Source organism: Mytilus trossulus, chromosome 1, assembly GCF_036588685.1.
Source record: "Mytilus trossulus isolate FHL-02 chromosome 1, PNRI_Mtr1.1.1.hap1, whole genome shotgun sequence".
NCBI lineage: Eukaryota > Metazoa > Mollusca > Bivalvia > Mytilida > Mytilidae > Mytilus > Mytilus trossulus.
In genome coordinates, this window is record NC_086373.1 from 98,562,471 (window position 1) to 98,584,617 (window position 22,147).

At 31.9% G+C, this 22,147-nt stretch overlaps 2 protein-coding genes across 7 annotated transcripts in view; one reads left to right on the top strand and one right to left on the bottom strand.

The window, feature by feature from the left end:
* Window positions 1-13,681, top strand: part of LOC134692743 (uncharacterized) — a 27,236-nt gene extending 13,555 nt beyond the window's left edge. For 3 of the 6 annotated variants that reach the window (XM_063553261.1, XM_063553255.1, XM_063553296.1), the window contains 12 exons: window positions 454-570; window positions 1,805-1,858; window positions 2,196-2,264; window positions 2,588-2,752; window positions 3,060-3,098; window positions 4,372-4,596; window positions 5,085-5,138; window positions 6,150-6,337; window positions 6,678-6,828; window positions 7,555-7,798; window positions 8,490-8,772; window positions 9,323-13,681. In XM_063553261.1, coding sequence (XP_063409331.1) covers window positions 454-570; window positions 1,805-1,858; window positions 2,196-2,264; window positions 2,588-2,752; window positions 3,060-3,098; window positions 4,372-4,596; window positions 5,085-5,138; window positions 6,150-6,337; window positions 6,678-6,828; window positions 7,555-7,798; window positions 8,490-8,772; window positions 9,323-9,475 — 1,742 coding nt within the window. In that variant the 3' untranslated portion in view covers window positions 9,476-13,681. The remainder of the gene's footprint in view (window positions 1-453; window positions 571-1,804; window positions 1,859-2,195; window positions 2,265-2,587; window positions 2,753-3,059; window positions 3,099-4,371; window positions 4,597-5,084; window positions 5,139-6,149; window positions 6,338-6,677; window positions 6,829-7,554; window positions 7,799-8,489; window positions 8,773-9,322) is intronic. The other 3 variants (XM_063553278.1, XM_063553270.1, XM_063553285.1) reach the window with 3 other exon arrangements.
* A 3,773-nt stretch (window positions 13,682-17,454) lies between these two features.
* LOC134692851 (actin, adductor muscle) lies at window positions 17,455-20,532 on the bottom strand. Its single transcript, XM_063553461.1, has 2 exons — window positions 20,299-20,532; window positions 17,455-18,727 (listed from the first exon to the last, which is right to left on the bottom strand). The coding sequence occupies exons 1-2, from the start codon at window positions 20,422-20,424 to the stop codon at window positions 17,723-17,725; spliced, it is 1,131 nt and encodes a 376-aa protein (XP_063409531.1). The 5' UTR covers window positions 20,425-20,532; the 3' UTR covers window positions 17,455-17,722.
* Between the last annotated feature and the right edge of the window lie 1,615 nt (window positions 20,533-22,147).

Sequence of the window (22,147 nt, forward strand, 5' to 3'; positions counted from 1 at the left end):
ATTTATCGTAAAATTGTCAAACATTATAAGTAAATGTAGTTGAACGTTTGTTAAAATTTGATGTTTTTTATCTTTAATCAATGACATAAGTTTTTTCTTTTACAATGTAATTGAGCAAAGCTGGCTTTTTTAATAGTAACACTTTGACAAACAGTGGAGAATTTGAATGAAAAAGACTTTAGTATTGAATAAAAAAAAATACTGAGAAAATTGATTGAATTTATAAACAAACAAAAATTGAAGTCTTTAAGAAAATATTTCTGAAAGTTCCACAAAAGGGTTAATAAATGTATGAGGATCTAAAGTTCCTTTATACAAATCACTGGATTCTGGTATTAGATATATGTAAACTAAATCATATTTTTAATTATTTTTCAAAATGGTTGAATAATATCTTTAGATTTGTAGTTGTATTCTCTAAGACCCTATTTATAAAAAAATCATTTATTTCAGATGCAGCTCATCGTCAGGTGGCGAGAAAGTTACGAGCTGGAGAAGCTAGGAGACATTTGTGTTTAATTCCTGAGACTGGTCTTCCTCCTGTCATCATATCTACGGGTGAAAAGGGAGGTAACTACAGTGAGATAAACACATAAAAGTCAATAACTATAACATAGAAATACATCTGATAAAAAATGTTCATAAAATAAAATGAGAATATTTGTGGTCTGTCTAAATTTTTCAAAGACATATAGGCTTTTGGCTTAGTTGCTAAAAGTGCAAAACCAGTTTATAGATCTACAATCTAGCAGGGAAATTAATCAACCTCCCCTACTCAGTCTGAACCAAATCATTTTCCAACTATTAGTGGGAAAAACCAATATTCCAACACTTTACTTAGGAGATAACTGTATTGTATTTTATGCTCTGACGGCATCAATTGGGGATTTGATAGTCGCAAATTATGTTTACTGGCGGCGCGTTAGTGGAGACAGTAAACGGGTATTTGCGACCATCAAATCCCAAATTGATGCTGTCAGAGCTTAAAATACAATATTGTTATCTCCATTCTACTGAAAATGACAGAAAACAACGTTAAAACTTGTATTTAAAATCTGTCAAATGCCATCTGCGCTTGCACGTACGTCCCATAACATCAATTGTCAATTGATGCCATGTAAGAAAGTAACATTATCCAATCAAAATGAATGTAACAAACATTGTTGCATTAGAATTATCTGTCTAAACAAAGTTTTACAAATACTAGTCTGGAGCAGAGTGAATAACAGTGCATACTGTCAACAGGTTATAGGTTCAACCAATTCAACTAAACAAGGAAGCTATTAAACCAAGAGTTCCAAATAGTGAAGTTGAAATCATCCCTTTGGCTTTGCAATTTTTACGGATGCCATCACGAGTTGGTTGACTGTTAATAAATAAACGTTTCACAGATGATATCAGATATGTTCACTATGTTGTAACTACAATACCTTCCCTTTTCACAAATGTGTCCTATCGAAGAAGACTATTTACAGGATTTGTAATAACATAGCAACATGACGGGTGTCACATGTGGAGTAGGATCTGCCTACCCTTTTGGAGCACCTGAGATCACCCCCAGGTTTTGGTGAGGTTTGTGTTGCTTAGTCTTTAGTTTTCTATGTTGTGTCTTGTGTACAATTGTTTTTCTTTTTGTTTGTAGCCATGGCGTTGTTGGTTTATTTTCAATCTTTGAATTTGACTGTTTCTCTGGTATCTTTCGTCCCTCTTCTAAATCAATGTGTCTGTAATTTTGCATTTAAGTTATATTTGATGAGTAAGCTTTCTCCCATAGGTATTACTGACTTCACTTTAATATTTTCAGGTTATTCAACAGAAGAGAATCCAGAAATAGAAAAGATAATGCCTCAAATCAAAGGTATTGTTATAATATCTATGAAACCACAGTCTATTATCAAATCACATGATTCTATTCTTATTGCTTATTTACAGTAAAAACTTATATCTTCATTTGGATGTTATGGCCTTACATATGTTCTTATTGCCAAACATGACATTATGTTAATATAAAAAAAGTGGATGTGGTATGCTTGGACAGTTATACATTAAAGACTGAGGGACAACTTTTGAGTGGTTTATTAGCCAAAACGTTAAATTCAGTTTCATTCATAAAGTAAACAGACATATATCTAAAACAAATACCAGTACCTTTACGGTCAGCTTAATGTTTATTAATATTTTTGTTCTATTTATAGATGAAGAAGCAGACCCTGTGATATTTGCCTTGAATGCCAATTTATTTGTACTAGTAAAAATTATCAACTGTAAGTAAAATTATCTACATTTGGAATTGATTAACTAATTCTTTGTAGTAGATGCTCACAAGTAAGTTGTAGATGTATTGACTTTAAATAAGATTTTACTGTGTTAATACTTTCTTCAACAACTAAAAAAGACGATTTATGATGTTCCAAGTCTTCCAATAAAAACAATCTTCAAAGATCTTATTACAGGATTGAATATGTAACCTTTAAGAATAAGTATATTTAAAGGTTCGACAAGGATTGACAAGTTTACCAGGATAATATTTTTTCATATAAAGAGTCCTAGTTTCAATATGAGATATATATATATTTATATTTTACAGTGGATTGTTGTGTTAATCGTACCTGTTGGTGTTTTACATCAAAAGGAATGTGCAACGTCGGACAAGATGAAATTGTGTTTGTTTTAGAAGTTATACCAGATGAAGAAACGATACCGCTAGACATATTACGTCACTTTTACACTATCTATGAAGAGGCTGGCAAAGGTATTTATAAACTTAATATTAGTGACAAAATCTGGAAAACATGGCCGCAGATTAGGTTCTTTATAAGTTAAAGGATAATTTCTAGTAATTGATTATTTTTTTGAATTTCACAAAGTAATTAATATTAAATAAACATAAAGGTGGGATCACACAGGAAAATTCTAGTGTTGCTGAATATGTGAGGTTCCAGGGTCAGTAAAAAAGTAAAGACACTGAATAGCTGCAACGATTTGTTACAGACATGAACAATTTTAAAAAACAAATGTGCATGAAATGAACGTTTCAAGATTTTGAATTTTAATCTAAGCTCGTAGACGTAGAAAAAGAAGGAGAAAAATAAAGTTTGGTAAGAAAATTATTTTTAACTACTATTGTGTAATGTTCAACAGTGCATGGCTGTTTTTCCAAAATTAACAACTTAATTGAAAATTTTGCTCAGTATCTATTTTAAAATATTAAAATGTTTTACAAAAATAATGTATTGTAAGTTTGTAGTTTTGCACATTTCTTGCATTATTCTCTCACAAAAACACATGAAAACATTTTTTTTTCAAAGTTTGAACTTCGGCTGCGTCTCACTTACAATTCTAGAGTTATGCCCCTTTACAAATGGAAAAATTGCTGAATTTTGTGTTTCCATTCTCTAACTTTAGTCTGCCTCAAATGTTATGAAACATATGTGCAATGCTGATTACCACTAAACACAGATCAAGTTTCAATTTTGGTGGTCTCTCTTTTACTTTTCTAGAGTTATGTCCCTTTACAAATGAAAAAATTGTTTGACATCTTCATACTGCCTTTAACTTTGTGTGTTTAACATACAATTTAAAATATCAGAGAAGAGAAAAATCTCATACTGTCTTTTTTCTTATTCTTATTTTGAATGCGCTTGAATGAACAAGATCATGAAACTTTTTTCTTACAATTTTTTAAAATTGAAATCTTTCATTACAGTTTGCTTTGCATGGACTTAAATGCAAAGAATGTATAAAATTTGTCCTGATTGCTTCAAGTTTGTCCTTCGTTAGGACTATTCTAGGAACAAATGCAGGGATAAGACAGCATTTTTGAAAAAAAAATCAACAATGTATTTATTTCCATTTGACATGCCTCATTACCCCCTTTATGCTTGATTATGGGAATTTTGTTAATTGTTTACTTGAATACAGTTTAAAAAAGTAACACAAAGATATTTGATTCTTCCTATATCTTGTCTGATTGAAAACAATGGAAATAAAATCATAACATATTTGATCAAGTACATGCAAGAGATAATGATGTACTTTTTAAACATTTATTTATTCAAAACTGTTGGAACTGACAAGAAAGAGAAAAGATAGCATAATCAGTAATTTAGGTAGAAATGATTTAGGTAGTATTAATTCCTATTAAATTGTGCATGAAACAAAAAAAAAGTTATTTTTTGGGGAATTCTCAATTTTGCAAGATGAAAAATAAGGAGTAAGGAACATCCTTTATCAGTAACCATTTAATGGGTATAACTTGTGATGAGAATGAGGCTACACATGAACTTTTTGAGCTTTCAAAGGCTTATCAAATGGTCTTGTATTTTCTTATTAAAGTACAGAAATTAAACACATCTTCAATTTTTTTTTCAGGTAATACAGTGACCCACATGGGCCATACAATATTCAATCAGCCGTTCCTTGATAGCCGTGATCATGGAGGAATCCTATACATCAGACCTACATTCCAGTGTTTACATAAACTCTTACTGCCATCCCCACCGTATGTGTTTGGTATCTTACTTCAGAAGTGGGAAACCCCATGGGCTAAAGTGTTCCCTCTTAGACTGCTCCTCAGACTAGGAGCAGAATATAGATGTAAGTATACATGAATTTGATTTGTGACATATAAACCATTATATATGAAATTGTTTCTTATTGCATAAACTTTGAATAAGATACATATGTAGTGTCTGTTATTGTTTAATGCAGAACAGAAAAGGACTGACGTAAAAAAAAAAAAAAAAAAGAAAAAAGATACCAAGGGGACAGCTAAAATCATTTTTTGAAGGGGTAGCCATCACCATTAACATAGAAATAAGACCAATACTTGTGAGGGGGCCTGCACCACATTGTACTTTATTTGAAAAAAAGCCTTCAATGCCAAAAATAGTCAAGACAGATTTTTGTCAACTGACTTAATAGCAACCAATCTATATACATTATTATGTAAGTTCCCCTTGGTGGTTCAGACAATTGTCAATAATGGAATGGTTTTAGCTTTATAGCACTAACACCAGATATAACTAATTATAACAAGATTCGTCTGGTGTGTCAGGTATTTGTCAGTAATAAATTACTTTTAGGTGATCTACAAAACACAGATGATGGAAAACTATTGGTTTTACACCTGGCACAAAGTATGTAACTTCTATAGTATTTATTAAACACAATGGAAGTGGGTTACACATTGCAAACCTGGGGGAAAATAATTCAATACTGTCCAGTGCACATAGATATAGGAAGATGTGGTGTGAGTGCCAATGTGACAACTCCATCCAAATAACAATTTAAAAAAAGTAAACCATGTTAAATATGTGTGCAATCATTGTGCAAAGTTTTAATAATTTAGAAAGATAGCTGTTTAGCAAGGCTCAACTCAAAGTAAGTACTGAGTCATATGGTAGCCAGACCTGCTTTTGCCTTTGGCATTGTAGATAATAAGATGACAATACTAAACCAGTGAGTTTATAAAACTCTTGATAGAAAGTCAAGATTTAGCAGTACCACCTCAAGCTAAAAAAAAAGAGTGAAATCAGTTGCACTGAAAGGGTAATCAGTTCCTTTGATGAGAGTTCAAGAAGGGTAATCATTACCTTCTTAAATAGAGTCACCAATTGTTTAGTTACAAGGTGCTACAAGAATGTTGCTACATCAATCAGAAAATCTTATAATGCAAAAATTGAAGTTATCTCTATGGATTATAAAAGCAACATTCTCAACGGTTCCTCAAATTGAATCAAATTGAATTCCAATGGTTCCTCGTTGTTTTGAGTTTTTTGGTATAAGTTATGAATATAGCTGTATTTGTAGTATCATTTGTTTCAACATGATACTGCTTGTTTCCTTTAATTCTAAGTAGAGCCCCTGTTCAAGTCTGATTCATACAAATAAAAGAACAAATCAGCAAGAAGAGAAGTACTTAACAAAGTGACATTCAACTTTTCCAAACTGGTGTGATAAGTCAGTTAGTGAAATCCAAGGTCATTTGGTCAATCTTGTTTCCCTTCTACACAAAACTTGAATCAATGTATTTAAATATAACATTATTATTAGCACGTAAATCAATATCAAACTAATGAAGGGGAAAGAATGATTGTATTGCAGCATGTTTATAAAATATTTCATTAGATTAAACACATTTATTACAGACTATCCTTGTCCTTTGATAAGTGTAAGGAACCGTAAACCTGTATTCTTTGAGATTGGTCACACCATAATGAACTTACTGGCCGACTTCAGGAACTTCCAGTATATGTTACCTCAGATAAAGGGTGTTTCTATACACATGGAAGACAAGAAAACAACCATAACTTTCCCTAGAAACAGATATGAAGATGTAAGAATTCTAACAATAGACATGTACTCTATTTATGTATTGGAGATTTATATGTTTTGATTAATCTTTAGTATATCTGATTAAAATGATTTTTCTTAAGATATGACTGTTAAAAATTATACAATTTAAAAAAAAAAAAACATACATTGCTTATTAAAAGTTTACACGTCAATCAGCATGCTTTTGTTTTGTACACTTTAAACAAATTGAATTAAGTGAATAAGAATTATCATGGTGTTTAGCTGGAAACATGTATTATGTTTCTTATCACATATCTTAATGATAAAGATGTAAAATAAAACATGATGAATTTGTATATCCTTGTTTTTGTTTTTCACAGATAATGAAAGTTGTCAGTAATAGTAATGAACATGTGATGGCATTAGGTGCCAGTTTTAGTCTCCAGGCTGACTCACATCTGGTCTGTATACAGAACGATGATGGCAACTATCAAACACAGGCTATAAATATACAGAACAAACCCAGGAAAGGTAAATAACAAACACAGGCTATAAATATACAGAACAAACCCAGGAAAGGTAAATATCAAACACAGGCTATAAATATACAGAACAAGCCCAGGAAAGGTAAATAACTAACATAGGCTATAAATATACAGAACAAACACAGGCTATAAATATACAGAACAAGCCCAGGAAAGGTAAATAACTAACATAGGCTATAAATATACAGAACAAACCCAGGAAAGGTAAATATCAAACACAGGCTATAAATATACAGAACAAACCCAGGAAAGGTAAATATCAAACACAGGCTATAAATATACAGAACAAACCCAGGAAAGGTAAATATCAAACACAGGCTATAAATATACAGAACAAACCCAGGAAAGGTAAATATCAAACACAGGCTATAAATATACAGAACAAACCCAGGAACAGTAAATAACAAACACAGGCTATAAATATACAGAACAAACCCAGGAAAGGTAAATATCAAACACAGGCTATAAATATACAGAACAAACCCAGGAAAGGTAAATAGCAACCTCGGACTATAAACATAATGGTCAATAGTGAACGCAAACTATTAACATAACATTTACTTGACCTTGACCACATAGTTGTTGTTCATTAACCAATATTAAGTTATTTTGATTCCAGCAGTAGAATTCTTGTCTTAAAAACTATCAGCATACTTAAAACCCAGTATTAATCAGTAATTCAGATTAAATGTGTTAAATTTCTTTATTTCAGTCACTGGTGCCAGTTTTGTTGTATTTAATGGTGCTTTGAAGACAAGTTCTGGACTGAAGGCTAAATCAAGTATTGTGGAAGATGGACTGATGGTCCAGATAACACCAGATTCCATGGTGGCTCTCAAACAAGCTTTAAAAGACATGAAAAGTTACACCATAGAATGTGGCAGTGTTACAGCTGCTAGTCCTGATGAAGTTGTTACAATACAGTGGGGAGAAGATGATAAGAATATAAATATTGGGTAAGAGAACAGTAAAAATAACTTCTAAATCTATAGGTGGGAATACATTTTAGGTATTTACAAACGAAAGTGAACCAACGCCTGCTGAATCTGTAGTACGGTAGAGTCCATAAAGTATTAGGTATTTGTACTTTCATAATGGATATCTACACTAAAATAGGGAGATATCCACTAAAATAGCAATGTTGTGTAAGTGCTCTCTACAGTTATTATCTATAGTATTAGCCTGAATAGAAGAAGAAAATAATGATATTTGATAAGATTTACTGATTATTCACTTACAAGCATCAGTTATTTCACTTTAGTCAATATGACTGCAGGTCTTAATTTTGATCTATATAATTACAGTAGTAATCATTTGTCAATGGACAGTATAGATAGCATACACATGATACCTAACATGAGTTATTTCCCTTCAGTACAAGAAACTGCAGGTCTTAATTTTGATCTATATAATTACACTAGTAATCGTATGTCAATGGATGGTATAGATAGCATACACATGATACCTAACATGAGTTATTTCCCTTCAGTACTGGTTTTAGTTTCGATCTATATATTTTCAGCATAAAGAGTCCAATAGATGATATGTCAATGGACAGTATAGAGAGCATACACATACCTAACTTGAGTTATTTCCCTTTAGTACAATAAACTACAGGTCTTAATTTCTTTATCTATATATTTTCAGTGTAAAAAGTCCAATAGATGATATGTCAATGGATGGTATAGAGAGCATACACATACCTAACGCCACAGATTATGTTGGAGAAAAACAGATAGTAAGATGGACTGATGTGTTCTTTATTCAGAATAAAGATTCTGGGTCAGCCAAATGGGAACCAGTAGATCTGAGTCGACTAGCAGAAACTTTGTCTAATGCCACATGTATAGCTCTTACCCCTCACCTAGATAAATTAAAAGAGGCAGATTTGACTAAAGTAGCATTGAGAGTTAATATTGAAATTGAGAAGGTAATAAATTTTACAAAAATGTTTAATTTCAATTACTTGTAAATTTTAAAGGTGACTGTGACAACAGCTTACAGAAGCATAATACTATATTTGCAACAGATTTTTTTTTGCCCCTGCTGTAGGGGAGGGGCATTAAGTTTTACCCTTGTCCGTCTAAACGTATGTATGTACGTCCCAAAATTGGTTTCCGTTCTTTAACTTGAGTTTGCCTCAACCAAATGTTATGAAACTTACACAATTCTTATTACCACAAAAGACAGATCAAGTTTGAGTTTTGGTGAGGGTCACTTTAACTGTTCTAGAGTTATGCCCCTTTATAAATGGAAAAATTGCAAAATCTTTAGTGTCTGTTCTAATTTTAAGTTTGCCTCAACCACAAAACTCAGATTGAGTTAAAACAACATTCAAACTACTTCAGGGACTACAATGCATAAAACTTTCAACCAGTGAAAAAAACTGCTCTTTGCTTCCATCCTTCTTTGTATATTTTCTTGTAACCTATAGAAATTTGAATAATTATTACAGCATGTTTTATTTTCATCATTTGTAGGTTGGATATGAGATTGGAGCTAATGGTGAGAGATTACCTGATTTGTACATGAATGACCTAGATAATGAACTTATACCTGTGATACATAGTGCTGCCTCGCAGAACAGAGGTGGAGCCATTATATTGGAACTCATATTTCATATACTAGATTAAAACCATTAATCATATTCAGTATCAACTTAATTAGAAATCTATGTATACACAAAAATGTACAAATATCATTGCATTATTATAGTTTCAGTTGAAAACCATTTCATCAAAAACGTCCTATGGTTACTATTGATGTGACTACACAAAGGATCTGTCACAACACATGTATATGTGTTTCAGATTATTTTTATTAAGTTAATTAAAGATTTCATTGGGAATTTCCCATTAAAATGATCTTCTCTGTTCAGTTTTTAGTTCTCAATTTTTTCATGTTCCTTTTAAGAAATACTTGTTGGGATTTGATATCATGTTGACAGAAATTTTACTTTAAGATTAAGTTATTATTGATATTTTTATTATAAAATCAAATTTCTTATCACATCATATTTAAAAGCATAACTTAGGAAAAGATGACAAATGTATTTATTTGACAGTTTAATAATATTTGTGCATATACAATATAATCAGAGACCTTGTAAACAGCAAGCTTTGTATATTTGATTATGCTAAATGTGCGAAAATATATATCTGAAAAAATCATTTCTTTTGGTAATTTCTAGAAACTTATTCAAATTGGCTGGGTTTTCTCCACGAAGAGTTGTTGGATCTTTTCATTTCTATTACTGTTTATTTTCTTACTGTTAACTAAACTTAGAAATCACTTTCGGTATAAACTGGTTAAGTTATTGTACAGTATAAATTTTAACAAGGTCTGTTCACGTCAAAGTTGTATAGGAAAGTAAGCACTGATTAAGTAGAATATTTACTTTTCATAGAATTCAATGTATTTTCTAGTAAGTAGTCTGTAAAAGTCTCTTTAATTCTTACTCATTTTCATAAATCTCTCATTTATTTTTACGAAAGCATTATAAATTTTCCACTAGAGAAAAAGAAAATAAATCATTTGATAAAATACATATCTTAAAAACTGTTGAAATAAATCCCACAGATAATAATGTCACAATGAAAATATATATGTATTAGTATTTCAGTGAGCTTATTTGTATACAACTTTCTCTGAACAGATTTCAATAAGTTTGTTAAGTTTAATTTAATTATTGATTTATAGAATATATTTATTTGTGTATAAAGTTATTTTGTATATTTATTAATGTTTGATTAATCTTTATCTACAACATGAAACCCCCCGACAGAAGTAAAAATGATGTATTTTGTTTACATTAAATGTTTGAGAATTCTGTTAAAGGCCACATGAAGGTGATTTGTGTTTTAAATGTATATATCTGTTGAGAGTTTAGTCTTGAATCTTTGCTATCTAGTTTCTATGCTGTTTTTACAATATTTCCTGAGAGTTTTGTAAACAGTTTAGTAACTTCTTAGTATTTCACATAATAGTTTAAAGCATTTCTTATATGATTGTGTAAAGAGAAAATGTGTATCTTGCTTTGCCTTGCTTGGTTATGTATGTTTTATGTATAAGTGTATTTCAAATATTCATGTTTAATTCTAGTCAATATGTTTTTGGTCAAGATTTCCTGAACATATTATTATAATCATTCAAAAATATTGAAAATAGATATGAAACATTTATAAGAATTCTTTCCAGATATTTTTCAGTATATTTTTCCAATTATTTTTCTATAAAATATATGTTAGAACTTCAGTTTTTAAAAATAGTTTATTGTTAATACGAATCATGATTCACATGATAAGAACTGTATTAATATTTTTTTACCTTCTTAAGGTGGTACCCAACACTTTCACTAAAATAAATTTGGCTCGTTTAATTTTCCAATTTTTTTTACAAAGTATTTACTTTGACCCTTTGACAAAAATACCAACCGTTTTATCAGAAAAATTACACTGGTTATATAGCAGTTTGACAAACACTAATTTTGATCATTGAGAAGCTTAACATTTCCTTAACAATACAACGTCATTTAAACGTTCTGCTGATTTTACAGAGTTATCTCCCTGTAGTTTTAGGTACCACCTTAAAACTAAACATCCATAGAAATTAAAGGAGTAGGTTCAGTAAGACCCCTTTTTGGCCCCAAAATATATCAGTTTCACAAAATTGTGAAAATGTAATCGTTAAGCTATTTGTTGGAAAGTAGAATGATGCTGCTACATAAATATGGGCTGTTTTTTGAAAATACAATGCACACATACCCGGTACTAGCACCATTAAGTCAGGCTAAATTACTGAAATCTTCGCAATTTTAGCATTTTAGTTAAATTTTAGATGGTTTCTGTCTTAAATGAAAGTGGCCTCATTCGTGTTCATTTATAATATTGAAATGTAAGTTGTATTTGATGATAATACATGATATATATAATGGTTGAGGATGAACACAGATGTGGCCACTTTCGTTTTTGACAAAAACCAACTGAAAAATGACGATTTTTGGTATATTTGATAGATTTTTCATATTTAAGCTCATATAGGAGCGTTTTTAATGACTTAATCAGTTAATATTGAACACATAAACTAAGTGAATCAATTTAAATAGACACTTAAGTATTTAAAAAGTGTCTAAAATATTTCGTTAGATGAACTTGAAAATTGAGGCCAAAATCGACCCTTACCGAACATTACTCCTTTCTTTTCAAAATATTTTCTTAAAGTTTATTAATTTCCAAAATTTAGATAGAATTGATATTCCTGTTGTGTGATGACCTGTATGACTGAAAATTGTTAGGTAGCACATATTGTATGTTTCCCTGCTAAAAGAATTAATATTGAATAAACATAGTAGATGTTGATAAAATAGTAAAGATTGCTTGAAAATACATTAGATTGACATGAAAAATATAGTTTAAAGTATTAAAATTTGTTATGCAAAAGAGACCAAAATTATGCAATTTTCAATCTGACGATTAAAAAATTGATTAAAACACTGATAAACAAGGCAATATTTAAATCTACCTGTATATGAAGCATTTTAAAACTATTTATAGTATATTGGGTTATAAGAAGAATAAAATAAATACATAGCTAAAGAAGTGATTTGAACTGATCCTTTTTTCTCTTCATTAGAGGAAAAAAATCAATTGCTAGTGGTAGAATGGGTTATTTGGTAAAGAGTTTATTTTGATTTTTCACCTCTTTAAAAACTTTCACATAGGATGAGTATGGCTTTATATTTTTATAAAAGCAACAAATAGTTTTTGATTTACAACATTTGCTACAGTTATTTCCCTTTACTGTCATGTCGGATGTTAACATGCACAAATTCCTTCCTAAATTAATTTTGTATAATGCCTATTTTAGATCTCTTACCAGAGTTGCTTGTAGCACATGCTTTAATTTTGTTATTAGTCCAATTCTGACGAAGGCAAAGAGAAGTTTAGGTTTTCACTCTGTCTGTCTGTGTGTCCATCCATTAGACCAGCACATCAGTTTTCAGCACTTTTTTTCGTCATGTTTGAAAATATTGATATGATAGTTGGTACAAAATCATGACCAGTGAAAAATAATTTTTAAATTTTGTTCCTGTTGGATGATTTTGTGCAGAATAATGGTCCTTGAACTTGAAAAATTCACACAATTTACACAACTTCTTTATTTTGGTTGGACAAAAGAAAACTAGCAAAAATTATGGTAGGCAACCCAATAATGCAACTTTTACAAAAATTAACATTTAGATAGACCATAAGGCATAAACAATGTGCAGATTCAATATGGCACTGCATTGAGTCATTATGAGGTGGAGCACAAAACGCCACTGTAATGCTATATAGATTTGACAAATACTTAATTATTTTGCTTTATAATTGTTGATATCAGTTTCAAATATATGAATGAGAATTATATAAATTTTAGATATTGCTGACTTACTGCTAAATTAGCCAGGCTTTTATTGCCGTGGATAAGTGCTTCACAAAATATAATTCTTTAAAGAAAAATTATAAATATTTTATAACTCTTATACCCTGAAACTGAAAATAAGATATGCTGGTTTAATATTGGATGAAATCTCTGAAGAAAACACAGTATAGTGATATCCCATCTGAATCCAATAAATGTATGTGAATAGTATCTAACTTCTTGTTATTGATACACAGGTAACAGGTATGTTGTTTTGTTACTAGGTCTGTTGTTGTTACCATTATTGTTGTGTACCCTGTGTTCTGTAAAGTTTCTATAAATAGAAAGGTGACGATAATTATAGATGCCACTGGTTGGTTTTGTTTGATGATATATTACATATATTTTGGACAGGAATAAATTATCATTATATCATGCATTGATGTTTGTTATTTATTTTTTTTGTCTACGATGCAATTTGTTGAAAGTATGACATAGGGATTGCTTTTCTGGCAAAAATGACAGCTCTGTCTCCATTGTCAACAATTTTTAACTTAGGTTTTCTGCTCAAGTTAGTTTTATAGGAACTATTTCTGATAGATCATTAATGATTAATACAAAGTTGCATTACTATCAGTACATATCAGTTTGAGGACTATTTTGAGGCCCTGCCCCTAGGACATGGTCCAGTGACTTATTTAATCAGCAATTTTTAAGTTATTCTTAAGTTATATTGATAGGAATTTCTTGTAATGAACAACAATATCTTCTATAAAGTTATATTACTAAACATCTCAGTTTGTCAACCATTTCAGACACTGTCCACTAGATCATGCTTCAGTGATTGAATTAATAAGCATGTTGCTGTCTATAAGCCTGTCATTTTCTCAATTTTATGCCTACATGCAAGACAAATATCTGTGTCGACAGTTTAATATATTTTTTAATGGTATGGAAGCAAAGTGACGGAATGTTCTTTGTCCCATCCAAGTTCTCAAGTCAATAAAATGTTCATAGAATTTACTGCTCTTAGTGATGAAGTTGATCTCTCTATCTTAAATAAGTTCAATAAAGCTGGAAGGGACTTTTTGGAGTACCCTGAGCCTATGCATAAAGCTGCAGATGTGTGTGCTGATTTTTACAGCAAAGACATGATAAGAATGCAATGAATAGGCCTTTAATCTTATTACTCTGTGCAAATGTATGGATGTATCTTAAGGTTTATATTTGCTTACCCTTTAAAAAACAAAATGACTTTCATTTAATGCTTTATTAACCAAGTTTTACTTTTGAAAGCAGTCACAGATATAAAGAGGCATACTTTCAAATAAACTAGTTTACTAATCCACCTTTTCAATTTGTTTCCATTTAAGTGACATTTAATATGCATGTTCCATAGATCATATCATATACGTAGCCTGGGACCTCTCACTACCTGAAGTAAAGAAAAGATTGGGCCAGGATCCCAGGATAATTTTAAGAAAAAAGTTTAAGTTGGCTTCCAAATAACCATAACTAAGTGTAATGGAAACTATTTAAGATAAGGTAGATCACAAATAAATATATTTTTTGAGACAGAATTTTTTTATAATATGCCAAAATGAAGATTTTACTATGCTCTTTTCAAAAATTAAATAAAAAGTATTGGTCACCATTCTATTTTTCCAGCTATGAGGCGTTGAAAAAATGCCAAAATTTGGTTAGTTTTTGCATAAAAAAAATTCTATGAGATAGGTTTCATAATATGTTTTAAGAAAATAAAAAGAAAACATGGTGTCACAGAACTTGTTTTCTTGCTACAAGTAAAAATAAAATATTTCCCTATTAGCCCAGTATAAATTTTGTACTAAAAGAGTTATTTCCCCTTAAATGGCTCATTTGAAAAAAATGATTTTATAAACAAAATAAATTATGTTTGTTAGAATATTTTGAATAATGTTAATTAACAAATTTTCTTTAAATTGAAAAAAACATTCTAACCATTGAATTGCAAATCTGTCTCCATATTTGCAGATTTAGGCAAATACAGTGATTGTACAATCCTAGATGGCGGTATACCATAAATTTATCATAAATGAAATGTGGTATATTGAATAGCCGATCGTGCAAGGGCTGTATAGCCAGTCAAGGTCGTTAAAAACTTCCATTTGTTTGTGGTATATTGATGATCTAATGGACTATGTATGACGATGTAAACAAACTAATATCTTAATGCCATGAGAACATTTTTTTCTACTTCAACAGTATCATACAGTCAAGGGCATTAATACTGTTTGTGGCTCTCGGCTGATTTCTGCCCTTTGGTCTGGTTGTCTCTTTGACACAATCCCCATTTCCATTCTCAATTTTATTGTAAGTTACAGCTTTCTACATAAAGGTAAATGTGGCTTATATATTAAGGTTTGTTATTGCCCCAATCACTTAACATTCATCATAGTTCGATTATAAGGGTCCAAAACACTAGTACTGCTTGCATAATATTTATAATTGAAACTTCATCCCATTATTTTATCAAATGAAGTTTTTATGATTAATGCATAGAATTTTTACAAGTATCCCTCTATTTTATGAAATGATGGCTCGTCCCCGTTTTTTGTCTGATTCATTAGTGACCATTAGTGCTTTGACAGGCGTCAGCTAAGGTACACTGTTTACTTATTCATAGTGTTTGAATTGTCGGCGTTGTAGGAAACCTGAGAAGCCGTGGACTTGATTTTAAAACACATGTACTAGTTGGATCTTTTCTGGTGCTTCACTACACCCTGATACGTAGTTCTCATTCACCCCAGTGGCGGATCCAAAGGTGGAAGGGGGGTCGGGTTGAAGCCCCGCTCCCCTCTCCCACCTTTTTATAACGCTCAATGCATAACGCAAATTTTAAATTGGGATATTGGAACCCTCACCTTTTATTCCCCTTTTTAAGATCCCTGGTCCTTGTTTTTGTTTAGACACAGGCTTGAGGAATAGTGGTATAAAATAGAACTCATATATCTGTGTTGCTCTTGAAATCGTAATGTCAAGGTCTTTAATATCTTTGGAAATATATGTTATTAATTTTATCCTGTGTCAACGTTTACATTTTATTTCTCACTGTTATATATATCTCTGTCGTTTTGTTAATGGTCCTGTACGACAGTGTTGCTGGTTACCGAGTTCGTTGACCATTTCATATATTAGATAACAGTCTGACTTAGAGCTTTAAAATATCCAGAAATGGTCTCTTTGACATATCCCAATAACCCGCTTACATGCTTAAGTATGTATATGTGCTTGTCCCAAGTCAGGAGTCTGTAATTTGGTGGTTGTCAGTTGTTGATGTGTAACATTTCTGTTTTTTGTTAATTTTATGTACATAAATTAGGCCGTTAGTTTTCTAGTTTGAACTGTATTACATTTGTCATTTCGGAGACTTTTATAGATGACTATGCGATATGGGCTTTGCTAATTGTTGAAGGCCGTATAGTGACCTATAGTTCTGACTTCTGTGTCATTTGGTCTCTTTTGTTGAGAGTTGTGTCATTGGCAATCATATCACATCTTCTTTTTTATATATTCAGATATTGGTTCTTCGATATATATCCTGATATGTTTACAAGGACGCCCTAACCCCGAGATCCCTTATTTTTTTTATTTTGCAACTCGGGACATAAACAATCACAAGACCAACTCTTCAATCAAAAATCTTATCCTATAATGCAAACTTTTGCCTAAAATATGGTTTCAAGTTGTAAAAAAAAATGTTGCCAAATTGGATCCTTAATGACTCACTTTCTATTAAAACCGATCTAAAATTGCCTTTCCTCAGTGAACACTTCCATCCAAACATTTAACCTTTCAGACGACAGAGTATAAAGGGGTTCCATAAATATATTGCTTTGACCTCAATACTTGTTCCGGTATTTTAACTTTGTCTTTAAAGCTGTTTCATTAACATTTATACCGCATCTCATTTAATTTATTTTCCGTGGTGTTTTTTTTTAGCAAGATCCTTTGACTTGGGGGTAGAAATGTGAGATATGCAATTGGGGAATACACTTTTTTATTTGTCGAAAGTGTGCACAATTGTTACATATATTTTAGACCTTATTGGAATAAAGTAAAAATACCAAAATCTAACAAAAACTAACAATAGCAGTTGGTTGACCAAACTTGAATCAAGACGAAAACCTTTACCATGACAGTGTTACAAGAGAAAAAAACATACTATTCGTTGGAAAAATAATGGTCACTTCTGTGACTATCGTTTATTATAAGTAATATTTATATACAGAAGGGTCGTTCCAAAGGAACAGTTTGTTTTTCAAATACAGTCATGTCTCATTTTATTAACTCCTATTGGTTCTCCAGAAGAGTGTCCAAGTATCACAACACGGAAAATGATAAATTAATTTTAATGTCACCATTAAACATGCGGAATGTGTCATCACAGAATTTGAAAATTGAAATATACGAAAGTTAGTTCTATTACATAGAATAATTTAGAAGCATTTTCTGTGGACAATGGATGGACCAGATTCATCGTATTCCTGTTTGCTGATCCACATCTGTTGGAAGGTTGAGAGTGAAGCCAAGATGGAACCACCGATCCAGACGGAGTATTTCCTTTCTGGTGGAGCAATGATTTTGATCTTCATTGTGCTTGGAGCAAGTGCTGTGATTTCTTTCTGCATTCTGTCGGCAATACCTGGGAACATGGTGGTACCACCAGACAAGACGGTGTTGGCGTACAAGTCTTTACGGATGTCGACATCGCACTTCATGATACTGTTGTATGTGGTTTCATGGATACCAGCAGATTCCATACCCAAGAAGGATGGCTGGAATAGTGATTCTGGACACCTGAATCTCTCGTTTCCGATGGTGATTACCTGTCCATCGGGCAACTCGTAGCTCTTTTCTAGGGATGAAGATGAGGCTGCTGTTGACATTTCTTGCTCGAAATCTAGAGCAACATAGCATAATTTTTCCTTAATGTCTCTTACGATTTCTCTCTCGGCGGTGGTTGTGAATGAGTAACCTCTCTCGGTGAGGATCTTCATCAAGTAATCAGTAAGATCTCTACCGGCCAAGTCGAGACGGAGGATGGCGTGGGGAAGAGCGTAACCTTCGTAGATTGGTACGGTGTGTGTGACACCATCTCCAGAGTCGAGGACGATACCAGTGGTACGACCAGAAGCGTACAGTGAGAGTACAGCCTGGATGGCGACGTACATGGCTGGTGCATTGAAGGTCTCGAACATGATCTGGGTCATTTTTTCTCTGTTGGCTTTTGGATTGAGTGGAGCTTCAGTCAGGAGGACTGGGTGCTCTTCTGGGGCAACACGGAGTTCGTTGTAGAAGGTGTGATGCCAGATCTTCTCCATATCGTCCCAGTTTGTGACGATACCGTGTTCAATTGGGTACTTCAGGGTGAGGATACCTCTCTTGCTCTGGGCTTCATCTCCTACATAGGAATCTTTCTGGCCCATACCAACCATAACTCCCTGTAAAATAACAAATAAAAATGTGTCATTATAGATGTGCTGATGAATTGGGCATTTTAATAAAATCAAAGTAATATAATAACCTTAAGGGTTTGCTATAATGCCTTTCTTTACGTTATTGCCCGGGAACGGAATCAGTGGCGGAGCGAGAAATTTTCATATAAAGGGGGAGGGTGCCACTGTCATCCTAAGAAGGGGTCGCTCTACTCATGCTTCATTGATCCCCTAAATCATTAACCATATTTTTCCCAAAAAGGGTGCCCGAGCACCATGCCCCTTCTAAATCCGCCTCTGGATTTCGATTTCCTGTCAATCATTTCAGACTGAGCATGAGTAACCTTTTCATCATATATGGCAACTTTTCAATATGGCAATGAATGGGTTGCTATAAGTGCTGAAGTGTTAAATCGATGGGGTCTATCTTAGGGGGAGTATAATATACTTTAAACATGCTACTGAGATAAATTGAAAGTGTCCCCATAAAACATCATTTGTGTATATTTTTTTATAACAAAGTAGTTTTAATCATAACAAGTATTGTTTTGATCATAGCAGGTGCGTATAGCTACGTTTTCGTCAAACGGCCGGGCGTACACATGAATTTTGAAGATTTTTTTTTTTTAATCTAATTAAATTTAAAGAACTGGGTAAATGCACACCTAGCAAAAATATGCTCTAAAATACAAATTTAATGTTCACACTTTTGTTTATCTGATATAATCACATACTTATTATATTTGTCATTATTTATTTTATTTCAGGTTGACAGAATATTTTTCTTTCAAATTTATATTATTTCATGTGCACCCAATTAACTGGTATACAAGGGCATCAATGTGTATAATATCATTGACTGATAACAGGATGAATGAACGGAAGTACTAGAATTCCATATTTGGACAAACCGTCTAGAAGAACATCTGTACAGAGGAATTCTACTATGTAAATTGGCGGGGAGTCTAATGATTGATGCACGCACTACAGCTTAATCAATTATGTAATTGTGATTAGTCATAACATTACATCTTAAGATTACAAAGATATCGCGAATATAATTTGAAAGTACACGCTTCATAAAATAAAACAATTAGAAAAATTGCTATGTCTAACATAAAAATAACATCGGAAACATTATCAGCAAATTTATTATATCACCAAATTAATTTCCTGAACTAAACAATCGCCTCTTAAAAGTGCTACAAATTTCAACTTGCGTGACCCCATATGTAAAATAATATATGTACAATAAAAAGCCATGCAACTACTCGAATATGTCTCAGAAATTCCGATTTCCTTAATAATATGGAGTTTGTTAGGTATATGCATCTTTTGTTCTTCTATGAATAGCGATGGAGGAGGGAAATGAAAAAATGGTATCGAATTTATAGAAAGGCTCGAATGTTAGGACTTAATTAACAAATACAAAATGTGTTAAAAAAAACCAGCAAGAAATTAAACTTCATCATGTTCATTCGAACAAAATACATGTAATTTCCGATTGCTATTCATTTTTTCTTGATGATATATCATATTACACAATGAAAAGGTTACGAAAAAATTTAGAAACTGACCTGATGTCTTGGTCTTCCAACAATGGAAGGGAAAACGGCTCTTGGAGCATCATCTCCAGCAAATCCAGCTTTACACATACCAGATCCATTGTCTACAACCAAAGCGGCTACTTCGTCGTCACACATGTTGATTTGTTGTGAATAGTTATAAACGAGAGATGTATCTCACCCTGATTTCTACAACTGACTGGCGAATTGTCTTACTCACGCGTTCGTTTTATCATGATAGACAATCAGCTTCCAAGAATCGACTACGATTCACACGCTGTGCGTTTTCCATATAAGGAGACAGGTGCTGATTCAAAGAACTGAAAGATTATGCGTTCTCTTCCTCCAAATATAGACGCTTCACATGTTCAAATCAATCGATTTTTAGAAGGAATATAGATAGAATATAAAACTCGAACTTTTTAATCAGTTTCGTATACACATTATGACTTTTCATTCATAATTTCTAAATATAATATGATAATAAAATATGTGATTTATTGTAAAAATGCATTCATAATTATGAGGAAATAGATTTTATTGAATTCATCTTGGTATATCAAACTGTAATAGTAAGAATATCGAATATTACAGGAACGATACAAATATATATAGATGAATCCATAATAAACATTTACACGTGAAGGAGTACTTATAATCACAGTCTTTGGGGAAATATCTGTATCATGTAGGCTATGTATACTTTGATATAAAAAGTATAAAGGGTTTTAGTTTCAGAGACCAGTGCATGGCTTTGAGTTTTTTGCTTTACACAAACAAGTGAACTATAGCATCAACAAGTTATAAAAACTTTATTTCAAATATGTGAAACACTGGCGAGTTATGCAAACATAACTATACACAAGTGTCAAAAAACACAATACATGGTAAATGTTTTAAACAAGTGAAGTTGCTATTAATAATATATATTAGAATTATATAATTGACCAGTGTGAACCTTATTTTTCAATTCCATAGATCGCTTTATATAGTCTACAACACTAAACAAAATATCTTTATTGGGATCTAGAATAGTTTTAAGTTAAAACTTTGAGTCCTCGTTTGAGTCAAGCTGGTTAAAATTAGGATAACGGGTTTTAATGATTGCATTTATATGGTGATTTCTTGCATTACTGTTTAATTTGGCTGTAATACAGAATAGAACAGGTCGTGGGACAGTATAAATGAATTCATAAAATGAAAACACAATAGACATCAGTATAATGAGTATGCTACGGACCGGTGTTTTCCATGTTTGCTGTGTACAGGAAGTTTATTTTTGGCTAGACTTGATGATTGAAGTAGCTTTGTGATATATTTTCTAGCTCATAACGATATATTAATAAGATTATGGTATAGTGGATCTGGTATACATTCTACATTCTATTTGTTATAAACGTTAAAGTATTGATCTTATACATTTTTACTGCTTCAAACAAACCATACCTATGGAGATTTTTTTCCGGATATAAATTATTTCGGATATTTTTTTAACAGACGAGATCATTTTTTTCTCAGTATTATCGTGCATTCATGCAATTTGAAATGTGAATACTGTGTGGGTTTTTATTAAGAAAGTGGCGATTTCGGGGATATACAACAACATCAGCAATCCCGAATATACCAAAGTAATTTTGTTGAGGAAAAAAAAAAGAAGAGTAACCTTTCAGTAGTTTAACAAATTTTAATTTATAGAATTATAAGTAATCCCACGGGGCCCTTTTTCTACTTTTTAGATGTCAAATATATCAATGGGGTGCAAAATCGGCCAGATTATCATATGGTAATGATATAATGATTGATCTGTCAATGGGTCATTACACTTTCCATCTTTGGTTAGATGGTGTGCATCTCTCCTTAT